Genomic DNA, 25,072 nt, shown 5'->3' with positions numbered 1-25,072 from the left:
AAGCGTTTTATGAAGTCCTTTTCAGCTGCCTGGATGTTTGTATTTGCTATGATATTTTTAAAAATGGACTCCTTAAAATATATTTATATTTATTAAAAAATTAAGAATAATAAGATATCTAAAATAAGATATCTAATGAGCATTTTTTCATTTTTTTTATTTTAAGGTACTAAAATATTTAAAAAGTGTTATTCTGTAACCATAAATAAAATGCTATTGCATGCCGTAAATAACGTAATACAATTCTGCATGAAAAAAATCCTGTGTTAATTAAACTGCAATATTATTCTTAACTCAAAAAGAAATAAACACTATTTAATAAGTTCTAGTTTAATTTACACAATGATATATAACATATTTCCTAGAGAACATGTTTTCCGATCAAATGATTATGGCAGACGTCACTTAGACATATTACAGCGCCATCTTTTTGAAATAATACTTAAGTGCTTTCAACTTCTTGGACAAATATCCGAAGCTGGAATCTGTGCAGTTGTTATTGGTGCATTTCATGTCACTAGATAAATATCCAGCTCACTATTTTTTTTTTTTTTTTTCGGTAATTTTTCTTGAGGTGGTTTGTTAAAGCAAATTCTTTAGATGCCATTGTGTGAAATGCTACGAACGTAGAATGCGACATCTTACGGTGATTGTATTCAACATGTAGTTCGAAAATGTTCACTCATGCACATAAAGGCAGGAAATGTGTCTTCTGTCATCATTAGGCCGTAGAAACTAGTCCAATGTATCCGGTCTGTTAAAAAAAATAAATAAAACATGTCAGAAATTGCTCGCTTTATTTCATCACAAAATAAGGTAATAAATTCGCCCTAAAGAAATAAAATCACAAGTGCTAATTCACAAAATGTATATTTAATAAAAAAAGTTACGAAAATAATTTATTATTATTATTAAAAAAGATAATAAATATTTATGTATTTTTGACTAATTATTTGTGAACTTTGTAAAAATAAAACTAACTTTACTATCAAAGAGTTGATAACCACTTGCGTTTCGAAAAGTGCATACTGCGCTTTCTGTGTGTGCTTGCAGTTTGAGACTCGCTTTGTGTCCTTGTCTAACTCGCAACACTGTATCCGAATGGTTGTAGTGCTGACTGTAGGAGCCTCTCAGCACCAGAAAAATCCGCTTCTACCTACCCTTCTTGTATTATGAAAGCTATTATTCCACCGTGTTCTGATGTTTCTTGGACTGAGAGATTTCTATCACATGTTGCCACACTTCAAAAAAAAAAAAAAAAAAAAAAAGAAAGAAAGAAAAACAAAAGAAAAAAAAATCGTAACATCTCGGCAATCAGACATAGCTGTGGCACAAACATTATTATGGACGTCACGGTGACCACAACTTGCAGTTTGAGATTCGAATTCACAAAGATGATTTTCATCAGGATATTAACTTAACTGCTTTCTAAAGTTATCTCTTAAATATCCTCTTCTTGCCAAACGTTATCAAGATGACCTTAAACATTCATATATTTCATTAACGTACCAACGGTACATTTACATTAAATGTTGAACGCTTGTTTTTCCAGTATCAAACTGGCGACATGATTTACTGACTGGTTAGCGCACCCGCTCTTCAAACAACGGGCTGCGGATTCACATCTCTTTGGACAAGGATATTTTGGGTTGTTTTCAAGTGGGAGATGTATTTCATCGCTAGGTGTAAGACCGCCGGCCCGTTTATTGAGGACTGAAGTGACTTAAAAAAGTTCATGTTTGGTCTTGAGAGCAGGATTTCAGAATTGGGTAAAAAATAAATTTTTTAAAAAATGCAAAAGATAAAATTAATTTTAAAAAACCCTTACCTCGCCCAGTACAATATACAATATATTATAGATTTACAACCTTTCATGGTGGATTCACATAAAAACATAAAATAACCCTATAAGGAAAAGAAAGCGTTTGCAAGTATCAATAGACCTCGAGACCTGTGGAGACATTTAATTAAGATTGTGTTTTCCAAATGCATTGTGGAGTGTAACAAAGTTACTGCATGTTTTCTAATAAATTTGCATTATATTGTGCAGAATTCAAAACTCACCAATAAATCAAAATATTGTGCCTTAAACAGTCCTCCTCAAATATCCTAATTCGAATATGAATTTAATATTAAAACGCTACATACATTGAACTTGAAAGAAATTATGAAATTTTATACAATATGCATAGAGTTTCGAAGTTCACTAAAATCATAATAATATATTAGCTATCTTTCTCAATAATCCAATAAAATATATAATTATATTAATAACTTTTTTAATTTAAAAATATAAAGGGAAAAAAAGTCTTTTTCTAAAGACACCATTTCATTATTGGTAGAGTCCATGTATATAATACATAAGAAAGAATTGTCGTTGAATGGTGGAGGACATGAATCAGTCGACCGTGAGATGCGGTGATTGATTCATTCAATCCAATACCCTTGGATGGGTAATGGATGGCAATGCTGTAGCCAATGAAGTTCTAACTGAGGCTCGGCTATTGCTGTTACCCTCCTGCCATGATCAGAGCTTTAATAGCTCAATAACACCTTATTCCTACACTGTCCTCTACAGATAACGGGGAAGATGAAAAGCATTCTTGCTTCGCCCCTTTAAGCCAGTCCTTATAAGGACTGTTGTATTGTGATATACGTACGTACGTGTCGTTGAATGAATTTACTCACTTGAGTTAATGATTATTATTTCAGCTATGGCTTCCAGATTCATTTTGATATTTAAAAGAATTAATTTTAAAATAAAGGGAAAATTAAATTTTAATTTAATTTAAAATTAAAATGAAGTTAAAATAACAGACATTTAATTTCATATTAAAATTTAATTAAAATTAAGTTAAAACACTAGAAACTAAAATTTCATTCATAAACTGTAAACAATAAAACAAAATTCGATATTTGACAAATCGAATTTTTGTATCAGTTGTTGTTAATTATAATTATAACACAAAATATAATGATAAAAGCTTCTTCATCATAAGCCACATTAGGGAAATATATTAATTTGTAAGTCACAGTTTCTAATCGTAAAAAAGCAGTCCGTAGCAGGTAATAAAACTCTAGACGTTATTATAAAACTATCGTTATGAGAAACTGGATTTTTTTCTGTGCAAAATTATGCTTGATTATTTGAAAATGTCAAATTTATCCACTTCGATAATCATATAGTTCACTTTACTGGATGTCCATAATTTCAAAATTTATTATAATTATATACATTATATTGGAAAGTGTACATGCTTCTTTAAATATCCTGCATTTTCACTTGCTTGGCATTAAATGCTAGGTGGAACATACATGTAGGCAGAACACGAAAAGGCACAATCTAATCACGAAATAGGTCGTTGACCTTGGCACCAACTGATAGGAGCTGATTATTGGAAGGCCTAGACTTGTTGCACTACGGCAGGGTATATGTTGACGTAATAGAATCAGCATTTCGGCTATTTCCTTTAAGGAAGCCTGTAAGAGATTTCCTACTTGAAACCTGTCATGCTAATAGCTTTCCTTTGGGATTTTCCAGCTTTAGTTTTCAAAAACACAAGCTGTTTACAAAACAGGCAAAAATTGGCAGCAAGACATTGAAGAAGTTGATAGTCTTTCTTGTTATGTAATGTCTTCATTATTTATTATTATTATTATTATTTCATTTCAATAATCCATAACAGTATAGTATAGTATATATGTAAGAGAATCCTCCAAAGAATTCATTCTTATGCCGAAGTTAAAACATTTTAAATGGTGATGTTAACTAACATCTTTAACAGCAGACACGAAAAATATCATGAAATTTCCTGAAACATTGAGCAGATGGTTTGACAAGTGGAGGAAACTAATTAAGCTGTAAGAAGCAAGGAAATGATCCGAGATAGTAATAAAAAGCTGCATTTCAATGATAAATATTATTATTTTATAGTGACTTCATTCATTGTCATAGCAACTGAAATATACAGCCACTTTCTCTCCTGAAAAACGGGGTGATTTTACTAAAGAAAAACGCTAAGAAACGTTTTACTGAATATTCTAAGTATCATTATTAGATTTTGTTAAGCTAAATTCTGTGCAGACAGACGAACATCTGGACAGGAGCAATCTTCATGGATACGTGATGACAGATAAGAAAAAATAATGAGTCTTCGAAAATTAAAATTCACGTAAAAATATTTATTCTTTTGTAACCAACAGAAGTTTTCACCTACCCACAGCATCGGCTCGTGAGAAAACAACAAGCGAGGTTCCGAACAGAAAAATCGACATCATCGTCGCAGAAGTAGCATGCAGAGATATTTGTATTAGGACCTTTGGCTTCTAGAACCCCGGGTACTGCCATCATCAGCACAAATAGATAAACTGTCCAAGAAACGAGCACGTGGATGGCAAATAATACAGTAAGAGACACCTGTAGAGTAAAATGCATTTAATTGACGTATAAAGGGGAAAAAAACTTTAATTGCTTCAATTAGCTTTTAAAAAAAGCAACAATATTAAATGCAGACTTTTGTTTTATAACCAAGAATTGAAAATAATAGTTGCATGCATAACGGAAAAGTTTTGAAAGAATATTTCGGAGCATACAAACCTGGCTTGAGAGTTTGTTTTGCATTCTTATTAAAGTTTCACCAATTTTGAATTTCCAACCTAAAATTGTTTTGGTAACCGATTATAAAAATATCAGAAATGCGTCATCCGTTTTTAAATTCATTTAAATTATTTATTTATTTCGTATAAAACTTTTTAATTTCTTTGTTATTTTTACTTGAGTAAAATTCCGACATGCGTTCCCGCCTATCAATTCCCAATGTAAACAGTATATTAAGCAAATATCCATAAAGGATTCAAATATTCAAATAGCACCATTTTAAATATGATTTTGTAAATAAAATCATATTTTGAATATGATTTAATTAAATTCAATTAACCCTACTTTATTTATAAGCAAAACTTTTAAGCAAAAGAGCAAAAGAAATACATGGAGAAGTCCTCGTCTGAAACAGAAAAAAAAAATTCCTTTCTTGATTTTCTACTTGCGTTTCACTCATATTGGTTAATAAAAAAAGGGGAAAAAAAGGTTTATTACGATACCTAATTATAAAAAAAAAATAACGGATAGAAATATAAATACGAAATAATAATATTTTTACTGTCATTATATATATATATATATATATATATATATATAAACAGACAAGCAAGTCAAGTTTGACCCTGCACGTAGTGCAAGACCAAGGCAACTCTTGGTAAAAGTAGAATAAGCTCTGATCACTATTCTTAATATTTACCCTTAATGCACAGCCTTGAGGAGATGTATGATGCTATGTATTAAAGGCAAGTGGCCACTACCCAGACTGGTTTCGACCATATGAATAAGTAAAGCCGTCTCTAAAAATTCAGACGATCCCTAGGCCACTGAATTGTGGGCGAAAGACCGTCCATCTCAGAGTTGGCTCCACTCAGCGATGGCCTTCCACCCGCCACCACCACCACCGAGCAGAACCAGAAAACACTTTCCCCGGAAACTCAAATTGCTCCCTTAAGGCAATTTGACCTTAAGACCTTAACCTTAAGAGAGCGAACTCATAATAACCCCCGCCGGTTTCGACCCCTTTTGTGTAAAGACCTGTCCAAAAATTAGGACGGTCCCTAGACCACTCCATAGTGGCTAAAAGACCGTCCAACTCAGCATTGTTCCACTCAGTGACAGGCTAACCCCGTCACCGAGAAGAACTTTTCAGCGTTGGCTCTACCCAGTGGCAGACTCACCCCACCACCAGCCAGAGCCATAATCTCAGCGGTGGCCCTACTCAGAGACAGGCAAACACCTATCCCCAAGCAGAGCCTCTCAAAGCCAGCTCCCAACAGTTCCGATCCCTATCGAAGTACAAGAACAAGAACAAGTCACCATAAGGTGTTTTAACCTTATTAAATAAAAATCTCAGGATGAGGTATAAATGTAGAAAATAAAGGTCAAAACCGGTCTGGGTAGTGGCCCCTTGCCTTTAATACAAAGCACCATACATCTCCTCCAGGAGATGTGCTTTGCATTAAGGGTAAATATTAAGAATAGTGATCAGAGCTTACCCACCTTTACCACAAGTTGCCTCGACTTGCACTACGTGTGACGTCACCCAGACTTGCAGTCGCAAACCTGACTGACTTGTCTGTTTGCTTACTTGGGAAATGGAGTAAAACCAGGTTTAAAATAGCTTGGTATCGTTGATTTCTTAGATTTATCTCATCAAGAAACTATTCCTAAGCCAAATAACCTTTCCCTGCAAATTATGTGTAAAGCATCGATGTGAAAAGTTTTTTACCTTGGGGATAATATATATTAAGGATAGCAAGTAATTTTATAAACTTGTTTTTTTTTACTCCTTCTCTCAAGTAAGCAAAACAGTTCAGTTTCCTCCTGAACGTAGTTCAATTCTAAAGGTAGTGCAACACTAAGGCAACTCGTTGTAAAGGTGGGTAAAGCTCTGATCACTATTCTATATGTAAAGCCGAATACAAGTGCTTAAAATTCGGTGAGAGCACCCCGCAAACACCTGCACCAAGCCAAAATCCACCCCGGCTAAATGTGCAAACTGCGGGGGCCCGCATCCAGTAAACTACAAAGGATGTATACAACACCCAAAAAACAGACGATCTGCTCCCTCTACTAATCTACAAAAACCAGTAGCAGTAGCCCCAGCTCCTCAACCCACCAGAGGTCGACAAAACACGATACAGAACCAACTGCCGCAACCAGAAGCCCCGATCGAAGCAAACCTCAAACGGCAGACGAAGACCTACGCGGATGTAGTCCGATCAACAAAGGCCACTCAGGAACAATACCACCCAAATTTAGCAGCCGTCATCACAAACTACCTCGCAAATATGCTGCAAGACTTCAGCAAATCTAACCCCACATCGGACTCCAGAAAAAGATTTCTACAAGAAACCCAATCCATCCTAGCAGCTCTCATAAATGCATAAAAATAAAAGCACTCCAGTTTCCCTACAGATCATCGCCTGGAACGCGAACGGACTTAGAAACAAGATTCTGGAACTCCAAGAATTCGCAGTGACATACAACCCAGACATCATCCTAATAAACGAATCCCACTTAAGACCAGCAGACAACCCCAAAGTTAGAGGATACCTCCTCCACAGAAACGACAGAATAAACTACAGAGGAGGTGGCACCGCCATTTTCATAAAACGCCACATCGATCACCACTCTGTAACCAGCCCCTCAACCAGAAATCCAGAGCTCACAGGAATTGGAGTACCCACTACCTCAGCTGGGAAACGAACACTTTATGCAGCTTACAATCCTCCATCAAAGAATCTACTACATTCAGGTCTGGATGCCGTCCTGGGCAATAAAGAGCAAGTCATCATTGTCGGTGACCTAAATGCGAAACACCCTGCATGGAACAGCAAAACCACCAACAGAAACGGCTACACCCTCTTCAGCTACTCCAGTTCAAATTATGCAGTGGTGGCAGGCCCCGCAGAACGAACACATCATCGTACGTATGGCACAGCCGACATACTTGACATTGCTATCCTATAAAATATTAAGCTACAGTATAGACTCTTTAAACGAGCTGACATCCGATCACAATCCAATCCTGCTCCAGCTGGGAAAGCAAGAACAACTGCTTCCCCCCCCCCCACACTCCTTCATCTCATGGAAAAAACTACCAGAAGTACTATCGGAACCCATTGGACCTGTCCATTAGATCAGATCCATAAAAGTAATTGAAAATGCTGTCAAAAGCCTGACTCAGCAAATCAACACAGCCATAAAGGTTGTCACCTCTACTAAAACCACTATTAAGCCAAACCGACTACCCGAAGACATCATGGATTTAATTAGGGACAAAAACAAAGCAAGGAAAAGGTACCACAACACCCGCGCTCCTCATGATAAAAAGATCCTCAACAAACTGAACAATGAAGTTAGAGAAGCACTTAAAGCTCACAGGAACGAAACATGGGAAGCCAAACTAGCCTCTATGTCACCCGGCGAACACTCCATCTGGAACATATTAAGAAGCCTCAGAAACAAAAACAAATCTCTTCCCCCACTCAAGTCTGACAGGGGCCTAGTATACACGGACGCAGAAAAAGCTGAAGAGATAGCAAAGAACCTGGAAAAACAGTGTAGCCCTACATACGACAACTTGGACATCAAGCATGTCTATAAAATCCACCTCCATATCAGACATGCACTAAAACTCACCAACACCTGCAACAACAAACCTGCGAACAACTCACCAGCGGAAATCTATGAAGTTCTAAAGAAGCTAAAGAATAAAAAAGCCCCTGGCCCAGATGGCATAACAAATAGAATAATTAAACTGCTTCCCCGAAGAGCTGTCGTACATCTCACCACCATAATCAACGCCATGTTCCGATTTAACTATTTCCCCAGCTATTGGAAAGTCGCAGATGTGGTCCCAGTGTATAAATCAGGTAAAGATCCACACCTACCTGAAAGCTATCGACCCATCAGCCTAATCTCAAACTTAGGCAAAATTTCCGAAAAAATCATCCTCTCCAAACTCCAAGCCTCAGTAAACGAGTTAAATATTATTCCAAAGGAACAATTTGGCTTTAGACAACATCATAGTACTACTCAACAAGTTTATAGGATAACAGAGTACATCACCACCGGCTACAATTGGCACCAGCATACTGGAGCAGTTTTCCTCGACATAGCGAAAGCTTTTGATAAGATATGTTACTTCGGATTACTACACAAAGTCATCTCAGCAGGTAAACTATCAAGAATCGTCAAACTAATTAAATCTTACCTCTAGGACAGACACATACAAGTCAAAATAAACGGTACAGTTTCAAGTCAGCGACGGATCTCTGCGGGAGTTCCCCAAGGTTCTCTACTGGCACCGATCTTATTCTCGATATATATGGCAGCCATCCCACACAACCCAATGTCATCCATCTTAGCACTTTATGCGGATGACATAGCAGTACTTGCCAGATCTCTACGACTACATCTTGTCACTAAAAAACTGCAAGAAAACCTGCTACAACTAGAACAATGGTTCTCCAAATGGAGATTACAAGTGAACCCCCAGAAGAGTATAACGATACTTTTCACCAGCAGATTGGCAACTCCCAAGGGGGACCTTTATCTATTCAACACCAAAATCCCATGGCAAACAGAAACAAAATATCTTGGGGTAATTCTAGACAAAAGATTAACGTTCAACCCACACATCAAAGCCTTATGCGCGAAAGCATCTAAAGCCATCGCACAACTTTACCCTCTAATAAATAGAAAAAGCAAGCTAAATACCAGAATCAAAGTACTCCTCTACCTGCTGACGATCGGCCTCATAGTGACATATGCATCTCCAGCCTGGAGCCACACATCCAACACCAACATCCTCAGGCTACAGAGTGCAAAATAAGTGTTTGCGCATGATCTTAGACGCACCGTGGATTGTAAGGAACGTCCAACTGCATAGAGATACAAACATCCCTTACATCTACTCCTTTCTACAAACTACAGCGGAAAAATTCTTCTCAAAGATCTCTACGCACCCCAACGATCTAGCGAAACGGACAACAAACTACGACGAAACTGACCTCTTCAAATACAAGAGGCCAAAAGCCATTCTAAATACTAGTAACAATGACTAATCTCCGTGCTTCCTTCAATTCGTTCTCCCCATCAGACAACGGGGAATAAAGAAATCTTGCTTCACCCTTCTGGCCAATGATGTTATGTTTATGTAAACTCCAGTCCTGCTGCAAAGAAGTGCCCCTTTGATAAGAACTTGACAGTCTTTTTTGATCCTCATTTCTGCCTTTTGTCAGCCTGTGCAGGCCTTATCTTAAGGTCTGTCCGTTTGTGGACTTTGTCTTTTTCATTCAAAATTATGACCACGTTTTTACCGCCAAGATACCAAAGAGTACGTTAGCGAAAGCTCTAGTGGACGTCGTAGGCACAGAAAATATCTTCGGTCTTACCCCTTATGTCAAGTTCTAGCAAAAAATGCAGAAACAAGGGAAAAACTACTAGAAGGCATTGATTGCCAGGGGAAAACCATCTACCCCTTTTTAGTAGGCAGTACCCTTAAGACACTCAAGATAGAAAGACTCCCTCTAGAATATCTCGAGGGGGGGGGGGCTGAAGTAATAAAGAAAGTATTTGCGCCATGGGGAGATGCACGAGATATCCAAATCGCCAATGACATCGATTTCCCTAATTGGAAGACCGGAGAAGTAACTTTCCAGATGGATATGAAGAAAGAAGTACCCAACTTTGTGTTTGTAGGCTCTGCCAGGGTAGTAGTTAACTACCCTGGGGTTAGGAAGCAATGTTTTCAGTGCGGATCACTTGAGCACCTAGGCGCAGAATGCCCCTAGAACAAGTGCAGGAACTGCATGGCGGCAGGACATGCCCTAGCTCAGTGTGAAGCACCTTGCCTGAAATGTGGAAACACAACCAACAAAGTAGACGTTTGTCCTAACAGGACCCAGGCAGAAAGAATAGGAGGCGCCATATCGCCAGCCCCAGCAACCACTCCAGTAAATAGCCCTGAACCCACAAAACAGGACTCTCCAGCTACAGGCGAAACAGCAAATGAGCCTCAAACAACGGAGCTAGAAGATTTTCCAGTCCTCTAATCCCCAGCTATAGGACAGTCACAAAAGGAAGTCAGCCAACCATTACGAAAAACCAGAAGGAAAAACAAAGAAAAAAGAAGCGAATCCAGAACAGAAAACCAAACGGAAACTGAAGAAGTAACCCCATCAGAAGAAAATGAGCAAAGAGACAACAAAAAACCTATGGAAGAAATAGATGACTTTTTTTTGACGGTGGTGCCCAAAACGGTTCCGTAATTCTAAAGAACTTTAAAGGGCCCCTCAAAACGGCAGGAAAACTGTTCAGTAAAATAGAAGGAGAACCGACTTTTTCATTCTTTAAAAGGAGCACAAGACTTGCATGGGGAGAACTCAAAGATACAACCAAAGTCGCGCCTCATCAATTAAACGATCACCTAAACGAGGATGAGAAAAGACAATTTTGCAACACGTTGGAGTCGCTGACACGGTCAGACATGGAAAAGAGATATCCATGGATCATTAGGGAATTTGCCAGAAGAACTTTACCGGAAGATGATCTCGATCTTTCTTAAAATCTAGACGGAATTTATAACAGCCATTGGAAAATTATTTTTGTTCAAAAAAAAAAGTTCTCAGTTTTTTCAACAGGTTTGATGATTAATCCACATAGGGGGGGGGGGGGGAACCTGAGAACCCGGGCTGAGAAGACTTACAGCGAGGCGGTGCAGCTCCTTGTGGGCTGCATCACCCTGGCCAGGCTCCCCCCCCCACTCTTTCATGTCTAAATTTTGCAATTCACTCGTTCTTCTTTTTGTTTGTTTTTGGAATTTCTCGTGCTATACCCAGTTCTTTTTTTTTTTTTTTTTTTGTTCACTTGTGTGTTCTCTTTGTATTTGTTGTTGCCTCTTTCGACGGTCAGGCATCCGAAGAGAATGGCTGACCGGCGAGAGCTGTAAAGAACGGATGCAGGGAGATGATGTCGGAGATCTGCTTGGTCCAGACCTGTTAATAAGTTAAGTGCGCTCAAGCAGGTCGACTGAGGCCTCTTTAATACCTACTACTATCCTCTCTACCTTTTTCTCTTCCTCTCTCACTATCTGCTGACCCTCAGCACAACTTTTATACTCCACAGACTAGTGATGAAAGATATGAACTCCCATATTTACCCACTGAGGAGACCTCAAAAAATGTTGAAACCGGTCTGGGCAGTGACCCCACCATTAATGTATAACAGTATAGTGACCCCCCACACCCATAATGCATAACAGTATACAACTCTTAGTGAGATGTGTTTTACATTATGGGAAAATACTAAGAATAGTGATCAGATCTTTACCCACCTTTAAAACAAGTTGCCCTGGTGTTGCACTACCTTTAGACTTGAACTACGTTCAGGTGCAAACTTAACAGTTTTGCTTACTTGGGAGAAGAAGGAAAAAAACCAAGTTTATAAAATTACTTAGTATCCTTAATATATCCTTAATATATATATAGTTTTATGAAAAATTGAATGACTAGAACCGAGATTTAAGTAAAAAGGTTTTAATATAAAAACACGACTAGTTTCGGCCTGTAACAGCCTTCTTCAGGTGACATTATAAAAGAAAGAAAAAACACTAAACATTGAAGGTTAAAAGACTATGAACAACACAGACAGTCTTTATACATAATTAGCATGAAAACGTTGTAGTTGTATTCGTTTGTTGCATTGTTGGCAGAGTGCGTGCTTGCAGCCTCACGTGAACGCCAGTACATGATTACAGCTGAATGACTATCTGGGAGGTTGTAGCTGAAGTTGTTATTTAGATGAACAGGATTGAAGACGATTTCTCTAGATTCCACAATTTTTCTCTCTATTTCGTCACTGCAACGGAAGATGTTAGTAGATTTTCCCAGCAAACTTTGTGACTTTGGTTATCATCATTAGGATTAGCCGAGAAGAGGATATGACTTGATAATGCTCTCGCTCGCTGTCTCCTGTAAGTAATGTCTCTCATGTGTTCTTCTATGCGCATTTCGACAGATTTGTCTGTCTGCCCAAAATAAGGAATATCACAGTTACACAATATTTTATATACATCAGGGTATTTGAGTTGATGATGATAAGGTTTTCTGATATTGTATTTTCTCAGAACTTCTGCTAATTTATGTGAAACAGTACTTATGTAAGGAATAGATATATTGCCTTTGAATCTATTTGTTTCTTCCGAGTGATGTCTAGGAGGATTAAGAAGGAATTTTTCAATGATTCTCTTGGAATATCCATTAACTTCGAAAGAAGTTTTCAGATGGTTTATTTCTGTAAGAAGTTCATTTGAGTCATCCAGAAGAGAACGGGCTCTATGTCCCAAGGTGGAAATTATTCCAAGCTTATGAGGAGGGAAATGATGGGATTGACAGTGCAGATATCTGTTTACTCAAAATATCGATATATTTTGAGTAAACTCAAAATATATCGATATTTTGAGTTTACCAGCAGAAGAGCGAGTCAGTTTGACATCAAGAAAAGGCAAGGAATTATCCGTAATATGATGATGTCAAACTGACTCGCTATTATTACTATTATTATTATTATTATATATAATAATATATAATAATAATAATTATATATTATATAAAATTATATAAAAATAATAATTAATAATAATAATATGATATAATATAATATTATATAATATTATATATACCTATCAAGTCACGTTTCGAATTTTCTTCACCATTTGAAAAGCTGTACAAAGACAGACCCAGCAGGTTTTTACGCCATAAATATTTGCAAAGTTCAGAGATAATCTTGACGCCACTAACAACAGAACAAACGAGTATCTAACGCTTCGTTTGCTATCGGGATCAGCGTGAGTTTAGGATGACCAACGAACCGCTGAAAGATGCCAATGGGTTAAAAATGAGCACAAATAATGTATATATTAATTCTTGCCATTTCTCAATCTCATGTGGTCCCGCCTCGGTAAGCGTCTATTCTTTTCCTGCCTGTTAAAAGCAGTGGTTTTTAAGGTTGTTTTTCGCAACTTAACTAGTTTTTAACCATTTGATTCTTTGGTTTATAACCAACGAGGCAACCGTTTTTCGATTTCGTATCCTTTTTTTATATTGAAGCGGTTATCTAGGTTTTTGTGCCCAGGATTCGATATATAATAATAGTAATTTCCTTTGACAATTCAAGTTCTTAAAGCTACTTACAGGGAGAGCAGAAAACTTCTACTGCCAAATGACGAGGGCAGAGCGTCAGTCAATGTCATTTCATACTTGACTTTTCCAATTAGCTTCGTGATTTGTTTTGTTATTAACAGTTGTTAAGTAAGATATCTTAATATCGCAATGAATGCTACAGAGTTACATTGAATATAAAGAAAATTTATCAATTTATAATGGAATTATTTTATTTAGATCTACTGATTGTTTTCTTACAGGTGGTTATTATAAAATTTATTCAATTTGAAATTGTAATCCTACACCTTAAAAATCTTCCTATATTTGCTCTTTATGTTTATGATACCGAAATTTTTTAAAAATAAATTCCATATTTTTGTCTACATACACTTACTGGAAATAACCAAATAAACTGCATGACTAACTTGCGATGGAGGACGTTGATATTTTGAAGTTGTAACAATACAGCTTCCATAAATCGATGAATGATTCTGGTTTCATATAGAAAGGTTGTTCTAAAGAATTGAAATTGATGAGGAAGAGAAACAAAGAATTCTGCTGCAAATGGTGCGATACACAAAAGTATAAGGAAAACAGAAGATAGTCCGAAAGAAACACCTATAGCGCAGTAGAAAGTGATCAAGTGCAGCTGATCATTTAGAGAGCATGATAGGTGGTTAGTTTAATCCCACTCTCTTTTGAACAAAGGCAGAAGAGTTTCTAGAAGCACCCATCAAAAAGAGAAAATTTTAGAGAAAAATAGGGTTGTCAACTAAAAGAAATTGAACTAAAAAAAAAAGAAGAAAGAAATTGTTTTATTGACCAGCATCCTAAGGTTTATCGCGTATATCTTAGGGATAAAATAAAAAAAAAAAAACGTTGTATTCACGGCGTGATTAAAAATAGCAGTTGACATCTGTAATATCGATGCTGTCAATGTTCACCATGCCTGCATCAACAACAACAAAGTTTGGTGAAACGATAGATGGGGGGGGAGAATAATCCCTCCAACAAACAGAAATGTGACCGCTAGGGAAGTGGAAAGAGATGTTGGCTCGAGCAACGCTTCTGTTTCGACATATCTTCCTGATATCCTACTTAGAGAGGGTGTCACAGGATTATTATCATATGATTAACAACAGCTCGTCGTCGTCGTCTGAGCAATTGAGGTATTGGTTTTTTATGCCTGCTCTGTAGATGAAGCTGGTATTTCCAACTTAATACTGGACGTCCACGATCTCTCTTCTTCCTGTAATCCATATGCTAATTTGGGAATCCTCTTGTTATTCGTCCTTTCCGTGTGGCGTAGCCAATTTTGCTGATATTCTTCTATTTCTTGTACGATGTTCTTTGTATCTAATCGTTCTCTTATTTCTGTGTTTTTATTTTTATCTAACCTAGTGAGTCCCAGGAGAGGTCTTAGAAACTTCATTTTTGCTGCTTCCAATCTTCGTCTGTTTCTTTGTTTTAGAATCCAGGTTTCATTTCCAAATTTGAGGGATGGTTTAGAGGTTATCTTATGTAATCTTAATTGAGTTTCTTTAGTCATTTGTTTTCCAAAATTTCTTTTAATTATGCCATTCATTCTATTGTAAATTTATAGTCTTTCTTCTAGTGAATCAGTATTAAATTATGAGATTATATTTCCCAAGAATTTGAATTCTGTAATTCTTTGAATTTGAATTCTATTATTTTATTGTTAAGCATAATTTGGACTTGTTGAATGGTGGTTAACGCAGGGCCATATCTTTTGTTTCAGATATTTTCATTAAAATCTTTTTGCTATTTCATTTAGATGGTTAGTTGCAATTTGGAGTTTATCTTCTGAATTTGAAATTAGTACTTGATCATCTGCATAAAGTATTGTATTTAGCTGTTTATTATTTGTTATTTGAACTCTCCATCTTTGACAGTTGTTTCTCATTCTTTTAGGATTACGATTCTGTTTATATAATTGTTGAATAGGATTGGGGATAAGCCACAACCTTGTCTTTCTCCTTTATTTATAGTTATAGGTTCTGATAATGTTCCATCTGCAAATTCGGTGCAAAGTTTTGTTTCTCTGCATAGACTTTTTGTGGCTTTAATTAATTGAGGAGGTATTTTATCGTCTTGTAATATTTTACCGAGTAGATTTCAGTTCAAGTTATCATAAGATAACTTGAACAGATACGATAGTTTTCGTAGTCAATAAATAGAAGAAAAGTGGGCAGGTTAAATTCTTTTCTTTTTTTATGATCTGTTGCATTGTGAAAGAGGCATCTGTGGATCCTCTCCCTCTTCTAAAACCACACTGCTCTTCTTCTAAATAATTTTCTGTACGTTTAATTAGTCTGTTCTTTAAGATGTTAGCATATAGTTTAGATGCTATTATTAAGAGAGTAATGCCTCTGTCAATTCCACATTTGTACTTGGGACCTTTTTGTGAATATTTATTACTGCTCCAGTTTCCCATTCTTTTGGGATCTTTTGATATTATTGAAGAGTTTAAGTAGGTTTCCTTTGAAGCTATTGTCTGCATATTTAGAGAGCTCAACGCATATTCCCAACAAATAGAAAAAGCCTGGGCTTTTTCTATTTCTTGAGTTTTTAAATTTTTTTTCTAAAACAGCTAAATTCGAAGGAAAAAAACTGAAGAAGAGAAACCTCGTTGATAAACAGCGGCACGATTATGTTGCACGTAGTGTGCCAAAGTTATTACAGAATTTTTTTAAAGGAAAACTAAGAAAGTAAACAGCTTAGAGTTATCAGACACAGTATTCATGGAAATTACACAGATAAGAAATAAGCACTGGGGGGGAGGCCAAAACAATTCTAATCCTACTCTTAAAAAAAAAATCAGACCGATAAAACAAAGAACGAAACAAGAAACACTACAAACAACAAGTCCTATTGAAGGCAGGTTATTAAGAAGCATTGGCTTCATACTATTTGTATACTCCACAAAAATTTTTTCTTAACGGAAAGAGAGAGAAAAAGACAATCTGCGTACATTGGACTTCTACAACAAAATTAACAGACTAGATAAAATAATAATAAAAAAACAGAGGTTTCCTCTCATTCAGACGTGATAAAAGCAACCACGAAGCAAATCATTTCGTTTCAAGGGCTGAAACGAGATGATTCAGACCCTCAACGCTGTTCTCTTAATGCAAGATCTACTGCTTCATCTCAGTAAGAAACGAAAGAAGGAAAAAGCACAAAATAAGATTAAATAATAGGACTTATCACAATTATTAATTTATAATTAGCAGTTTGTATGTGAACAACTCCACATACAAACTGCTAATCATAAACTAATTATTATTTAATATTCAAAATGACAGGCCTTATTCGAGGTTGGAAACTGTACAGAAACCAGTCAAAACAGGGGGGGATTTAAATAACAAGGAAGGCAATATGAATTGTACTGGCGCGTCAGTTTCTTGACTCAGTTGATATAAGGAAATTTCTTCCTTATATGTGAATGATAGAAGTATCTTCAGAGATTATGCAAAATGTATAGAAAGAGTGACTTGTAAAATGGGAGACAAAACACATCGCGTAAGGTTGTGTAAACCAAGAATAATATCAGAGACAGAATGGTGCCTGTTGATATTAAACTACATCCGAAAATACCATACGAAGGATATTAGCAAAAATTGAATTCCGAACTATTTTCTCCTTACTGACAAAGATATAAAGAGGGACCACAGAAATCTAGAACAAAGGAACCGCAAGCAATAAACATAATAGACTGTCAGGACAGAAATAAAAGAAGGAAAAAGCACAAAATAAAAAAAACTGGAAAAAATATTAAGATTGGGCAAAATTATATTCGCAAGAGACAACGAACCATAGCGAAACAGTCTCCAAGTAACAGAAAAAAACACACTGAAAAATGTGGACATAAAATGGAAATAATTTCCTTTAGGAGAAAAATAGCCTTCGGAATAACGAAGAAAATTAATAACCAGTATAATATTAGAAAGATTAAAATATAGTCAAAAATCATTCAAATAAGCAGAGCAAAAATATTGCTTTAATGGAGAAAACCAATACACACACACACACACACACACACACACACACACACATACATACATTGATCAGTGTGAAGTTGAGACATTGCTTGAAAGAAAATAAACTGCGCAAAATCTAAATGTGTTCTGTGAAATATATCATCCTAACTATTAGTTAACCATGATTTAAGTACTATTTTTTATTTATTCGATTAGGTTCTCAGTTCATTGAGTAATCACTGACGTTGATACATTTAAATCTGCTGCATATAACTGAGCTTCTCTTTAACAGATTTTGATGAAATTTGATATTTGGGACCTTGACTATAATTTACAGCCAGTAGAAGCTTATACTTGGAAAAATAACAGCAAAACAAATAAGCTAACAGTGCAGAAAAGTTTGGTAACGTTGAAAACCTTGCTCGTGTAATAGATTCATATGAATCTAACATAGCAGCTACCTACTGTGCAAAAAGAGTCTGTTTTTATTTATTTATTTAGTTTCTCGTGCTATCATGCGGAAATAATTGGAAATGGTCCAAAAAAAAAAAAAAATCGTTGTTAGTACGTAACTGACAGTGTTTTATTTGTTCGGCTTTGTACTCAGTAAGACCATAAAGACGCTTCAATAGATGGTGAAATACAGAAGAAAATAATAATAATAAAAACACATGCAAAAATAACATAGAATGAATGAACGAGGAAAATAGTTGAAAAACTTTCCAGTCATTGAAAGCACCGATGGTAAACAGACTAAGAGAAACGGTGAGGTAAGCTGAGGGGAAAAAGGGATTTTTATCAGTGACGATATCATCAGTAATATTACTGATATTATTATCCTAACTTGAGTCTTTGATCTGTTTTCAAATTTATCTTACAAAAATCATAATTAGTCGAAAGTTGATTGAATTTTATGGATTTTTTTCTCCCGGAAGTAAACTGTCAGTATTCAAATTTAGTAAGAGCGGCAATTCATAGCTCTGTTCAACTCGCCTACTCATACTTTTCTTTGCCTTTGCTGAAACCCACGGAGGACAACCAGAAAAGCGTCCTGATTTCACACATTTGGATTTGAATTCCAACAAACATAAGAATCTTGGTTTGAAACTTTTTCTTAAGAATTTCCAAATGGGGATAATTTGGCTCTTTATGGAAGCCTTGGATTCCAAATTCTGGGATTACTGGAGTGCATCAACAAGAAGGAAAGAAAATTAATTATAAGAGTTTAAAAAAATATTTTATGTATCTGAAAGTAAAAAAAAGAACTAGTAAAATAATAAATTATACTGAACGTTTTTATGTGGAGTGCCTTCTCAACATGTTGGATTAAGATTGATCAAGAATTCAAGATTCACGTAAAAGAGCATTAACACGTAGAATTATTTTTTATGAAGAACTCAGGTTTTCCTTCTTGACGTATTCGTTATATCGGCGTTTGGTAATTCTGTATAACCCAACCTACACTCGCAACACTGATCAAGAAATCAAATCCTTATTTTTAAACTGCATCCAAGAAATTAATTTTTTTTTTTTTTCAAAGAGAGAGATTTATGCTTTTTTGGAATATTTTTTCACGAATTCGTCAGCACTAAATTATCGCCACTTAATTCCCTTTGGTAAGATCTCCGTAGCTCGGTCGGTTATGAGGAAGCCGTTTGGTTGAAAAGATCATGGTTTGAATCCGTCTATGACGCGAGAAATCTTGATTAGGACTTTTCAAGTAAAGATCAGCTAGTAGGTCTCAAAGATCTTTCCTCCAAGAAACTCGAGTTTCCTGAAAATAGGCCAACTGGATCCCTGAACACACAAATCTACAGAAATAAAAAAAAAGTGGCGCAGCAGAGGAATGGCAAGCAGGCTGAATTAAATTGTCTAAAAGCTAGTCAGGGAATTCCGTCCGTTTAATGACGGAAGAGAACTGGATGGAAGGGTGAATTCCCTTTTGTTGACTCTCAATCTATGAAAACGAAGGTTGGACATTTCTGAACGCATCTTTCACCAAAAGGGCTGTAAAGGAAAGTCTGCCTGTTAGAGTTGCCGCTTTTTTCATATGTCGTTTGCGTCTCTCTTCGGATCTTCCATCGCCTTCTCCGTCATCACCTCAAGATATTGCAGTGCTGACGGATGATGAATCCGCTATCTGCTTTCTGTGGATTAGAAGTCATTAGGAACTGATGAACTCGTTTACGGATTTTCGGCTAACCTAATCTGATTAAACAAAAGGAATTAAACCATTTTAAATTTATGCGAACAATAATCTGATCTCATCTTCAACAACGGAGCTTATTAGCTCCAGAAATGAAAACTTTGTTTTCAGACAGAGAAACTATGTTTTGAGACAAGGAATGCAATTTGTTACGCGGATTTTTCCTTTCTAAGAGAAATGAATAAACTTCATGAGTATAAAGACAAAGATTGTTTCTGTCTTTTTTGCCAAAGGAGAACATAAAATACTTCTACCAACCACAGCTTAAGAGCAATTTAGATTTATAATAGTTTCGAGAAGGTTTTCATAACTCCCGCATGTACTATTTATTTATTTATTCGTATGGAGATACTTCCCTTTATTCCCCATTCCCTATTAGGACGAGTTGATCCCCCTCCTCATGGGGGTTAAGTATTTATTACTGTAGGCCCATGTGTGTTCACGGGGCTGGTTGGTCTGTTCTGAGGGACGAAAAACCCGAGTTTCCGGATCAAAAAACCCTCTACAACCCTAGACCGGTTAACTCACCTTTAGTCGAAAGAGACCAGAAAAAGGTTCCTTAGTCACGGACGGGAGCTCAGTCTATGCTGACTCAGCTACGGAGGCTCTATTAATAAGTATCAAGGATACTTATTAATAGAAAGTATTTATTAGTACTTTTAAATATGTAAATAAATATAAACCCAGTAAAGCCTTTTGTCCTCAAAGGGAGTATGCATAACACTTTTGTCCCTAACTTTTTTCGGAAATCGTCGACGTTAGCTGAACTCAAGTCTACCGACGATTTTAAGACGGAGAGAGAGTAGGGCGGACGACTGCAGTCGTCTTGTAATCTTAAACATTGACTGAGATATTATTATTATCCAGAAATTGGTCTTCTCCTATGCCAAAGGTCAATTATCTCGAGAGGCTGCTGAAACAATTGAAAAATGTTCCTCAAATGAGAAAAAAAGAATCTGATAATGATTTTCTCGTGGCTGTTTATCGCTATGAAAGCAGCATGTCCACAGAGCTTAACGTTTCTTTCTTACTTATTCTATATTTTCGTAGTTAATTCTAAATACGGCAAAATATGCAAATACTTGAATTTTGATTATTTTTATTCATTTTACAAAATGCAATTTCGTTCTAATTGACAGTTTTATTTTATATTTATTTACCTTGGAAGAACACTTTGCCAAGTTTATGTTTTGGCATTCTTGCAACAAAGAACCCCAAAGTGCTGGGGGAGGAGTTCCTTTTTTAAATTTTACACTCCAAAATACATAAAATCAGTCAGTTCTGATCTTGGTTATAAAATTTTGTTGACTGATGGGATTACAAAAATAAAGCGGAAAGTGTATGATTTTGAAGATTAAGAAGTGTAGCCAATAGTATTTCGTTTTGAACTTCCAAGAACAATCTTAGAGGTTCCAGCCTGTCATATTGAAGAAGTTCGAGACTTCGTAATAATCTTCTACCACAGATTTGATGCACAATGTGGAGTAATAGATTTTTACTTGTTATTTTGTGTAATGTAAAACTATTCCTCCCTCCCCTCAAAGCCCTCTGCATCTTGGAATGGGAACACACAGCTCCCATTAACACTGTAAAATTTAATAAAATAAAAATAAAATCGCTTCGTAACTGCATTTGTGCACAATTATATCGATCATTATGAAACAGAAAATACGAATATGGTCGAGCACTTTCTTTAAAGTGACTGAGGATTAACACGCAACTGCTGGAGTTATGTCTCCTGGAAGAAGACTTAAATAATAATTATTATTAGTTCAATAATCATCACTAGAGCCGAGAGTCGTTTTTGACATACGTGCTGTAGACAGGGATTACTCGATCGCCAGCAGATCTGTTGAAATATATCGGATTTTTTTTTTGTTTGTATTTTTGTTTTGAGGATTGAAAAACTCGAGTGTTTCCGGGGATAAACTGTGCGACCGCCGTCTACGAGAGCGGCTACCTCATCTTCAGTTGGATATCCCTGATAAATGAGTTGATGGGATTCTCTTTCCCAACCATTGGCTATTGTTTATACCTGTAGGCTCCTAATCCGACTGAAATCCAAATTAAAGTGACTGGACATAGTTTAGTACGGATATCAAATATCAAATTCGCAAATACTAAACTTCAGTCGAATACTTCCATCTTCTTCTTCTTCTTCATTCATTAGATGTAGTATCTGTTATGACTAAGACTTTTTTAATAGTATCTTTTAGTCTTTTTCTAGGTCTTCCTGTTCTTCTCTTATTCTTTGGTTTCCAACTACAGACTTGTTTTATTATTCTATCTTCACCTCCTTCCATGTGTTCAATCCATTTTATTCTTCGTGTTGCTACCCAATTGTTCATTGCTTGCATTTCACACTGTTTTCTTATATTTTATTTTATCTAATCTAGTTTTATTTACTATGTTTCTTAAAATATTCATTTCACCTGTGTTCAAAATTTGTCCTAGTGTCTTCTGGTCTTGTTTCTGCATTACATGTTCTAATAGGCCCGATTACTGCTTTATAAATTCTGGTATTGGTCTCTACTCTAAGATGTTTATTTTTCCCTACTGTTTCGTTCAAGCATCCTGATATTCTTGCAACTTGTTCTCTGACTTCTCGATGTGGCCTTCCTTCCCCGTTCAGTGGTATACCTAAATAGTTGTAATTCGTTATTTGTTCGATAATAGTACCTTCCCATTCTACTTCCATCCAAAACTGAGTATCCACAAATCACCATTTATTTAAATAGTAGTGGGTTACTAACTTAAATGCTTACTATTTTAAATAATAGTTTACGTAATAAAGTTTTCATAAAAATAAAATACGTTTCTTTATTCGCCAATATTTCAGATTCTGTACTAAGAAATCTCCCATCGAGCGGTAATTTGAGGAACACGCTGTTGATTACAAACTGAAAACTAAATAGCGTGAATTTTGTTTTCGCACATAGATTTATTGAAAATTAGGAAATTCTGATTACTTTTTAACATTCTTTAACAATTTTAACTTGGTAACATTCATGAGTAATGTATCTAAATTGTCAGAAAATTTTGTCCGACTCAAGCCGAACAGATCTCGTAGTATTTTCTCATTCAAACCGCACAACTCTATTAGGGTCACACGTGATCTCCCCAGGCGCAGCCGACAGTAATCCGGTACTTGTGCAACGTATACTACTGGCGGTAAGGCATTACTATCAAACACACACACACACACACACATGTACGCACAAAGTTGAACATGAACATGTTGAACATGAAAGTTGAACAAAGTTGAACTTACCTTGCACCGAAGCACCATGACGACCGATAAACCAGCTGAGAGCTATCCCCAGACGGTTCCAATCCTCAAGCAGCGTATTTATCCACGTGAAATCATATGCCGTTACCTACAGACAGACAGTTTTCTTTTCCGTCGTCACATCACCAAACCAGAACTCACCCGAGTGTGCGTCTTATCCAGGAAGCTGGCGAACTACATTTGTGTAGAAAAGTAGGACGCGAGCTCTTTCACCGCTCTGGTGGCAAACAAAGGAAGCTTTAATCTGCAGCAAGTTTCACTTGTTAGGGAAATTCGGACGCTTTTTTGCCACAACGGGAGTTAGATGCCATCTCGTTTCGATGTTCGAGCATCGGCAGTTTGTTAAGCGAAATCCAATAAAATTGAGAAATAAATAATTTCGTCTTCTGCTGTCATTTCCGCGTTGCTCTATTTATTCGCTCGCAATAATTATTTCTTAATAACAGACTTCCAATGGCTTCTTATTCACTGGTTTCATTCTTTCTTCTCCTCGCAGGACTGATGTGGTTTCTAGATGCACGTGCTATTTATGAGCTGGATTTTATTGCCGAATACGTGATGTAAACAGACTGCTTGTCGTTTACTGCCTTCCGTATGTTTTCTTATTGTACAACGTTTTATAACCTTTCTATTTCATCTTCTCTTACAATATCTTCACTCTCGCCATACTATTTCTGCACAGATTTTATGTGCTTTACGGTGTCCTATAAATTGATTTATTTTATTGAATTCTCAGCTATTGAAATCTATTTTTTATTTAATATATAATTGTTTAAAGTTCGGCATGCAGATTTTATTTTTCATTTAAAATTTTAAAAAAATTTAAAAATTCTGTTAGCAATTTAGTAAAGACACCCGACATTATTAAATATAATTATTATTATTAATACTGCCATCAAGGATTCTATTTTGTGTGGGTAGGTAGATTACTCGACCAGTCCTTTTTAGGACTTCCAGCGTAACGAATGGCAATGCTGTAGCCAATGAAGTTTTAACTGAGGCTCGGCTATTACCGTTACCCAGCCATGACTCGAGCTTTTAGCTCAATAACACCCCATCCACCAGATTTTCTTCATTCAGATGACGGGATAAAGAGTCAAGGACTCAGTCCATCGCCCAGTTCTTTTAAGAACTCTATTGTGTTTCGAGGTAACATTTAATTTGATTCGATTTTTGTTTGTGCGTGTGTGTGAAGATATATAGTTTATTTGGAAGTTACTTTTTGATTTTACCTGAAATTAAGTGTTTCTGTTCGGAATAATTATACCATCTTTCTGCTATTAACACGGCGTTAATGAATGAATCTTTATTTATTTATTTCATCAATGTTTGTATCGGAATATTTATTTGATCTATTTATCAGATTTTAAAATATATATCAAAAAGAAAAGGAAAAATTTCCCGTACATTATATCACTATGTTAGTAAAGAACATCTCTTATATACTTCGCACACAGTATAATCCGTGTGGAAAAGTTTTCAAAAATAAATAACTTGCGAATCCTTGCACACTCCACTATGTTTTGTTATTATTATTATGCAGCACGACAATGTTTGTATTGGTTCCTTCCTTGCAGTTAAAGAATGAAGAACTGTTTACAGTCAACTAAAGGAACTGCTTTGCACACATTATAGTTAGGCATGGAAGGGAAGTCGTATGTCGTAACATAAGTCATAGAAACTAGGCCGCAGGGTCAACGCTTCGTCTCATGCAGAGAGAGGAAACATGAATGGATATCAGCTCACAGTTCTAACTCGCAAGGAAAACTATGCAGAATAAGAAAAGAAATAAAATAGCAATAAATA

The 25,072-nt window shown here is 36.1% G+C and overlaps 1 protein-coding gene across 1 annotated transcript; it reads right to left on the bottom strand.

Moving 5' to 3' along the window:
- Nucleotides 1-439: 439 nt before the first annotated feature.
- LOC150097820 (uncharacterized) lies at nt 440-23,459 on the bottom strand. The gene is made up of 3 exons (XM_090407589.1): nt 23,249-23,459; nt 4,218-4,417; nt 440-754 (listed from the first exon to the last, which is right to left on the bottom strand). The coding sequence occupies exons 1-3, from the start codon at nt 23,264-23,266 to the stop codon at nt 736-738; spliced, it is 237 nt and encodes a 78-aa protein (XP_090263715.1). The 5' UTR covers nt 23,267-23,459; the 3' UTR covers nt 440-735.
- Nucleotides 23,460-25,072: the final 1,613 nt, after the last annotated feature.

The sequence above is a fragment of the Typopeltis vanoorti genome, chromosome 17 (assembly GCF_054136105.1).
Source record: "Typopeltis vanoorti isolate ZY-2024b chromosome 17, IOZ_Tvanoo_1.0, whole genome shotgun sequence".
NCBI lineage: Eukaryota > Metazoa > Arthropoda > Arachnida > Uropygi > Thelyphonidae > Typopeltis > Typopeltis vanoorti.
The sequence above is the reverse complement of the archived record's forward strand: the minus strand, read 5'-3'. Positions and strand labels throughout refer to the sequence as shown.